The 7,852-nt window shown below is 39.2% G+C and overlaps 1 protein-coding gene across 2 annotated transcripts; it reads left to right on the top strand.

Moving 5' to 3' along the window:
- Positions 1-593: 593 nt before the first annotated feature.
- Positions 594-5,629, top strand: LOC149831835 (ethylene-responsive transcription factor 1-like). 2 transcript variants are annotated; one of them, XM_090014168.1, is made up of 3 exons: positions 594-1,096; positions 2,742-3,664; positions 5,440-5,629. In XM_090014168.1, exons 1-2 carry the CDS (start codon positions 853-855, stop codon positions 3,617-3,619), a joined length of 1,122 nt encoding a protein of 373 aa, XP_089870294.1. In that variant the 5' UTR covers positions 594-852; the 3' UTR covers positions 3,620-3,664; positions 5,440-5,629. The 2 variants fall into 2 exon arrangements, with proteins under 2 accessions (XP_089870294.1, XP_089870295.1); XM_090014169.1 differs by having other exon boundaries at positions 663-1,096; positions 5,445-5,629.
- The last annotated feature ends 2,223 nt before the right edge of the window (positions 5,630-7,852 follow it).

Below are 7,852 nucleotides of genomic sequence, written 5' to 3'. Positions count from 1 at the left end.
TCCTGAAATTGGGCACACATGAAATGATCCAAATCTAGATTTGCTTCTTATATTTGCTTTGAAGAACAAGGTTAATTTCATGAACTCCATGACCGGACAAGATATTTTGTTGGTCTTTGACAGCTGCCACTGACTAGGACAAGCAAACAAATAGACTCTTTATTTAATGGATAGATAAGCCCACAAGGGGCATGTGATCACATCTAAACCAGAATCTTAAGATCACAAAGATGTGAATAAGGTTAGTGACCACCAAGCAATTGCTCTGCTCCCCACCCCCTCTTTCTCTCTCAAGAAAAAATCTTAAAATACATTAATCACCCTCTCTCTCCCCCCAAAAAAAAACCCTCCTAGAAAGGGACAGAAGCAATTGCTCCCCCTTCTCTCTCTAAGAGGGTTTTGTTTTGGGAAAGAACTGTAGAGAGAGAAGAAATATTAGGGGTCAAGGACAGAAGCAATTGCTCCCCTCCTCTCTCCAGGTGGTTTTTTTTGTTTTGTTTTTGGGAGAGAGACTTATAATGAGTGAAGGTGGCCAAGGACAGAAGCAATTGCTCCGGACCACCGATTTTTCTTCTCTCTACAGTTCTCTCTCTCTCTCTCTCTCCACGTCTTATCCTGTGGAAATCAACTACCCCATCGCCTCTCCACCTTTATAAAAGCTCGTTAACCTCAACTTTCTGTGTTCTCTCTTTTTCGCCCCTCCCTTCTTCCTCGGCTCTCTCTTTATCTCTCTAGATCTGTGAAAATCCATCCGAGCTCTTCAGGGTTGGCTTAGATTCGTGTTTTTCGCGTTTGGGGTCCGTGAACTATTTCCCGTTTCTTGGGTGATCTTTTGACGCGGGGATCGGAAGGATGTGTGGAGGGGCGATCATCTCTGACTTCATTCAGACCAACCGAGGTAGCAGGAGGCTCACGGTGGACCAGGTGCTGAATGGAGTCCCCAGTTACTATTCGACGCCCATCAAGACGCCGGTGATAGATGTCGCCCACGACGATTTTGAGGCCGATTTCCGTGAGTTCAGGGACGATTCCGACGAGGAGGAGGACGTCAAACCCTTATCCTTCCCCAAGCTGAGCTTCTCGTCGTCGTCTTCTGGTAAGAAGCAAAAAAAAGGTTTTTTCTTTCAATTTTTTTATTTTTCCTGTAATTTTGGTGGTGATTTTTTATCATTCCTTTTTGTGAGTAATGTTGCTATTCGGAAAAGAGAGAGAACATTTTAGGAAAACGGTGCTTTGCGATTTTCTTTTGATACAATTACCTAAAAGGGGAAAAATCTTTTTTTTATGGAAAGCTTTTTTGCTTTAAGTTTTTGTTTTTTCATTGTTTTGTGCTTTTGGTTCTTTTATACTTCTCCTTTGTTATCAAGCTTAGTATTTGGAAAACAAGAGAAACAGAAAAATATGATTTCTGTGGGCCTTTGCATGGATACCCACAAGAAAAGGAGAATTGAAACTCTTTTTTTAATTTTTTATCTTCATTTTTTAGAGTTTCGTTTTTTTAATTTGCGGGGATGTATTGTATAGTTTTTTTGTGATTAATGTTGTTAGTGAAATAAAACAGATGAAATGAAACAAAGTTGGTGTCTTTGGGTGTTTGCATTGTTACGCGCAGGGAAAGAAGGAAAAGGAAAAGTTCAGTTTTTTATTAAAATTCTTCTGTTTTGATGTCTGCTTTTTCTTTGCGATTCATAATGGAGTCGAAAAAATCTGGTGAGTTGCTGAATTGGAGTTAGATAAATCCACCAAACAATTTTGAGACTCTCTCAGGGGTATAGTGACGGGAAAAATAGGATGAAATGCTTGTTTGGTTTGCCTAAAACTCGAAACAAAATAGTAGCAGTTTTCTTTTTTTCCTTTTTGAAATCTTGGAATTGTTGTTTGGTTTTATGGAGCAGAAACTTTTTTTCCTTTTTGAAATCTTGGAATTGTTGTTTTGTTTTATGGAGCTGAAACTTATTTTCCTTTTTGAAATCTTAGAATTGTTGTTTGGTTTTATGGAGCAGAAAAACTAGAAAAAAAATTAATAAAAGTTTTTATGTTGTTGACTTAAAACTAAGACTTTAGTAATGAGATTTTCCTATAACCTGTTATAATTACGAAAAATATTATAAATATTAGGGTTTTGGAAAATTTCTCTCAAGATTTGGTGTTTTGATTCTTACTCTTTGTTTTTTTCGAAATTTATGCTTTTCCCTTGTTTTTCTGTGAAGGTCTAAAGTTTTAGTATTGAGAAATATAAGAGATGCACGCTTAAGTTGGGATCCCCTATTTATTCTTTTCTTTTTTAATTCTGAATTAAAATGTGTGAAAACGGCACAACTTTTAACTACTTACCAAGCTCATATGGTGGTTGTTTCTTTTTTTCCCTCTATTACTTATTTTATTTGTATTTGGTGGCTGGTTGTTGGTCCTTTTTGTGCCATTTGAATCCTTCTCAAATAAATAAAAGAAGAAAAAAAGTGATGGAGTTTTGCTTTCATTTTCAATTTGTCTACCATTTTTTTCAATCACTGATTTTCTCCTTGGTTTGTAATTCTTGTATGAATTTATATGGGAGGAATCTGAAACATATGTTGCGTATCTTAGAGACAAAAAGGGGGGAAAAAGAAAAGAAGGAAGTCAGTGATCTTATTTTTTGATATTTTCTTATGCTCTTCCTTTGCTCAAAAATTTCCATTGCACCATTCTCCACTTTGTGGATCGATATTTACCAGTTAATTAGTTCCTTCTATGGATTTCAGATGGTTCTGCTATTGTCAAGTCTCCAGAGTTCAAGGGACAGGCTGAAAATAGTGCAAAGAGGAAGAGGAAGAATGTGTACAGGGGGATCCGTCAGCGCCCATGGGGAAAATGGGCTGCTGAGATCAGGGACCCCAGGAAAGGTGTCCGTGTCTGGCTTGGGACTTTCAACACTGCAGAGGAAGCCGCAAGAGCCTATGATTCTGAAGCACGCAAAATCAGAGGCAAGAAAGCTAAGGTCAATTTTCCTGATGAATCTCCTCCCTCACAGAAACAGAGGACTCATTCAGCTACGGTGATTAACCAGAAGAAACCCAGCATTAACACGAGTCCCCATATAGTTCCAAAACATAAAATGCAAGCAAGTTTCATGTCCACTGATTCAAATCTTCACAAGAATTATGTGTATAATGGTGATGGTGGTCATATGATGAATAAATCGAATTACACAGGTTTGTTCTCCGAACTTGAAAATGAATTCAAAGGCTTTATGCAGTCTGATCAGGGTAGTAATTCATTCGATTGTTCTGATTTCTCGTGGGAGCGAGATCCCAAGACGCCACCTGAGATATCTTCTGTTTTCCTTGAGCCTATGGTGGAGTCTGGTGAATCAAAATTTACTGATGTGGATGCGAATCAGAATGGAAATGAGAATAAGGCACCAGAAGTCATGAAGGCAGTTGAAGATAATAGCGACGCTACCAAATTATCGGAGGATCTGTCTTTCTTTGAATCCTACATGAAATTCCTTCAGTTTCCATACCTGGAAGGAAGTGATGACCAACCAATAGAGACCCTGTGCATTGGAGATGCTACCCAGGATGCGCCAATAGATCTGTGGAGCTTTGATGACATGCATGTGGCTGCTGGTGCTTTCTAAGACGGAGTTTCAGTTAAAAGTGATGCTCTGTAAATAAGAAGCAATGTAAGAATTTGTTTTATATCCTATTCATGTTCCCAATTGCCATTTGTTTGCTGTTTTAAATAAAGAACTACTTTTCCTGTTTATTTGTTAGACATGGCTTATGATATGTGCTCAAACACACATCTGTTTCTAATCTAATATATTTCATACGTGTATCTATATATGTTTACTACTTTATGCATTATGTATGCACACATATATGCATCTCTATGTGAAAGTCTGTGGATCTTAATCTGGTTCTATTTAGAGAGCAATATCTGTATCTTGTATAATTTAGTTTGCCTTTTAAATTTAAAATATTGATTGAGACTAACAACTGGTAAAATTTGGAATCCTAGCCAAGGACTTTTGTATCTCAAACATGCTGGAAAGCTATCCCCTTCTAGCAAAGTGCTTTGTATTAGGTCCAAACATTTGCTTTTCCTGTCCATCAAGCCTACAACTGCAGAATATTAAGCCCACATAATTCTGGCCTCTGAATCTCTATGATTGTCATATTATCCTCTTAAAGATATTGGAATCCAGAAGCACCTAAAGCCAAATTTGTTGCCCAATTATCACACCCTGGTGTTAGGGCATTAAATTGTGGCGTATGGAATTTTACCTGGTGGCTGGTGTTGAACCATTAACCTGAATGCACAGTCTTGGCCCAGTGCTCATGTGCGGTTTATTGCGTGCATACTTTCACACACATTAGGATTTCCTTGAACCATGATGCTCTGTCCCATAACCTTGTTAACCATTACCGTGAACTGATATGGATTATCCATTTTATGTGGATTATTTACCCATTCACTTTTCAAACTGTCATCTATAAATACACACAAAAACACATACATAAGAGTGCATATGAAATACACACAAAAACACATACATAAGAGCGCATATGCCTAAGACTGACAAAGGCATCTAAGCAAGAAGATACATGAGTCATGCATGCACCCATACACTTCTTTCTACAGTGATGAGTAAATGACATAATAAGATGTCAAAAAGCAGCGATCCCAACTCCTTTCTTGAAATCTTATGAGCATTTAGAGAAAAAAATCCTTTTGATCTCACACATGCCAGCACAGGCAAACATCTTTGGGCAATATACTGCAAGGGCTGCAAAAATCTCCATATACATATGCCCATCCGAACACAGATGACCTAAATTTACCATTTAGATGCACAAATCAGGTCAGCTCGTACACCCTGGGGGGTACAGGCCCATATGGTAAGTAGAAAGTACAGACAATACAAGAAAGCTAAATACATGCACATAATGGGGCACATTTCAGACATATATGAGAAAATAGTCTTTGAAGAGATGATGCTGAATATAACAATAAGCTTTAAGGAAGCAGGCTCTAAACATCTGGAGCACTTAGAGGAAGTTTTAAGGTGGAGTTTCAGCTTACGTCCATTGATTTTTTAATTGCTGGAAAACCTGCTGAAAAGTTGCAATCCAACGATCTAAATGCTGGTCGCCACTAAACATCTGTAGGGTTAGGTTTGCCAAAAATAAAAATAGCAGATACTTGTCCATATTGGAGAAACATTTTTCAATTTACAGGGTTGGAATTATATTCTCTCTCTCTCTCTCTCTCTCCATTTGGCACAATGGAACACCAAGTTCTTGTTTCTGTATGTTTCTGCTATATGCCTATCTTTTGGGTACATGCTCATTGGACATGAACTGCCCTTGCATGTTTGTTTTTTCTGTCTTGTGTATCATTGTTTATTCTCATATAGTTTCTGCTCTTAACTTTGATAGTGTTTTATTTGATCAGGATAGTGTTTGGTGATGATGGAGAATTCAAAAGAGACATTCTGCTCAATGTTTTTTTTCTATGATATAGGTACTAGTCTTCCATAAAGAACTATGCTCGGAATTTGGCTTTTGTTATTCTGTTGAGATACCAGAAATTGACGCTTGAAGTACTTGGCTTTATCATTTATCTTTCTGTTACTCTCATGCAACACCTACTACGTATGTTCACAACGCCCCTTTTTCTTTGAATTCCTTATGCTGAGGAGACTATAGGATGTGGGGATACTTCATTCTTTATCTTCTTTTTAGAGTTTTTCAGCTAAAACTGTCAAGTTTCAGATTGAAGTGATGCTGAAAATACGAGAAAAGATGACTGGGATTGGGTGCCCTAAAAGCAAATATTAATGATGGTTTTTGGTTTGCTTAAACCATGTATCAATCAATTCAAAGCATTGGTTTAAGCTGAAAATTGATTGGGGGATTAGGCGGGTAAGTTTTCTCACTTCTCTGCATTGAAAATATGCTAAAGATGGAATTGATTGCCAATCAAAATGTGTTTTGGGTTAAGAGGAAGATGCATCAATGTAAGAATCAACCCTCTGTTTCTGTGTGATTGTAATGTTTTTTAAATGCTTATGCATAAAGGGGGGGTGCCTTAAGCATCGAGAAAAGCACCAGAAGGGCAATGAGATGCAGAGATTCTATGTCTAGCAAAACACAATGAGAAATGCCCGGAGGATCTCATTTCCCAGTCTGCAAGAACTGATAACGTTGCTTTTCTGGGGCTTTTTTTATTATGCCGACAGTCTTTCACTTAATTTCTGTTGCTTTTCTATTATTCCATATGGTCTCGAGTCATCTGGGCAGTTGGCACCACGATTCCAGTGTTGGTAGGTGCAGGCACTGCTGATGGCACCGTCCTTGTATTCTTCTCACCTGTTGCAGTCTCTCTGTAACCTAATTCATATTCAGACACCAAGCTCTTCTTCTTGACTTAGAGGCTCTGGCCATTGGGAGTGATTGGATCAGTTGGATGCCCATTAGGATCTTTTCATTTGGGAGTGTCATGAAACCACTGTTATTTAGTTATCATGAATCTGTGGGCAAACTTGGCCTATCATCATGATACAGTTATTATTCATGTGCACTCTCTCTCTCTCTCTCTCTCTCTCTCTCTCTCTCTCTCTGTGTGTGTGTGTGTGTAGCCTGTCTTAGCTAAGCCTCCAAATACAACACAAGGATGTGACTACCAAGACATGTTGGTACATGCATCTTACTTGGAGCTAAATTAAAAGGCTACATCTTGGTGTTCTGACCTATGCCGCTATATAATTTATGAGCAAATGACTGGTATGCCCTCCTTGAGACTTGGGAAGGTAGCTCCATGAGGTCAGAGGGGCAATTTGCAGATCTTGCTTCCTTGATAGTCAGGAGTGGACAATCCTTGGATCAACTCTTCTAGGGTTTGACTCGGTCTAATTTTTTATTGCACCAAGTTGAGCCTTCTTGCAACTCGACACCAACTTTGTTAAGTCAGGGTCAAACTGCTTGTTTTGTTCTCAGGTCAAGAGCTGGTCTGTTCAGGCTTGGTGTGCCTACTGGTTTAGAGTTGATTCAGTCTTAGCTTTTTTTTATCGCCGAGACCTTTGTGCAACCTGTCACCTGCATTCATCAGGCTTGAACCCAGGTGGGGTTTTACGGTCCCATCAAAGGGCTTTGTGACCTTGGTGAAAGTTGTGCACCTGCATTTCGTTGTTGCTTGTTTTTTTATTGTTACCATGAGAAACCACCCCAGGATCATAAACCTAGTCGCCCTGCCTCTGCCTGCCTTTCTTACGGTCAATGTCCTATTGTCAATGTTGCTTGTTGGCCAAAGATTTGTGCACTGTCCCTTGAGCTCATCAGGGTCATGGTAGTGGGTTGAGCCAAGATAGGCACCCATCGCCATTGTTGACTCCAGGAATATTCTGGTAACTGTGACCATGGTAAGAGGGGACTTGGGGTTCTTCACGAATACATTGCTTGTTATCTGTCCACGTGGCATCTGACTATTGGGTAGATTACGTGCAGGCAAGTGCTGCCTAGGTGAGTGTGGTTGGCTACTCGGTGTGTCTGTAACCCTTTATGGGGTTTCTCACGAAGGTAGGGTTGTCAACGGGTCTGGTATTGTTGGGACCTGACCCGTACCAAACCTTATAGGGTCACGGTTTGGTGATAAATGAGGTCTGATTGGAATTGGGGTCAGACTCTGTTAAGTATATGGAGTCAGGTATGGTTTGTGAAACTTCATAACAAACACCGGCCCAACTTGTGATTAGATTTGCAAATTTTCAATGTTTAAAAAAAATGTTAGTTTATCGGGTATGAACTGGATTTGGTTCATGTAATTCTTATAGGACCTGGGACTGGTTTTTCTTATGGTGTCTGGTAGG

The sequence above is a fragment of the Nuphar pumila genome, chromosome 7 (assembly GCF_984573655.1).
Source record: "Nuphar pumila chromosome 7, dmNupPumi1.hap1.1, whole genome shotgun sequence".
Taxonomy (NCBI): Eukaryota; Viridiplantae; Streptophyta; class Magnoliopsida; order Nymphaeales; family Nymphaeaceae; genus Nuphar; species Nuphar pumila.
The sequence above is the reverse complement of the archived record's forward strand: the minus strand, read 5'-3'. Positions and strand labels throughout refer to the sequence as shown.

Excerpts from the sequence above, each read along its gene's own strand:
- LOC149831835 (XM_090014168.1), top strand. The coding sequence starts at position 853 with ATGTGTGGAGGGGCGATCATCTCTGACTTCATTCAGACCAACCGAGGT. Across the intron at positions 1,097-2,741 it reads CTTCTCGTCGTCGTCTTCTG|ATGGTTCTGCTATTGTCAAG; the intron begins GTAAGAAGCAAA and ends TATGGATTTCAG.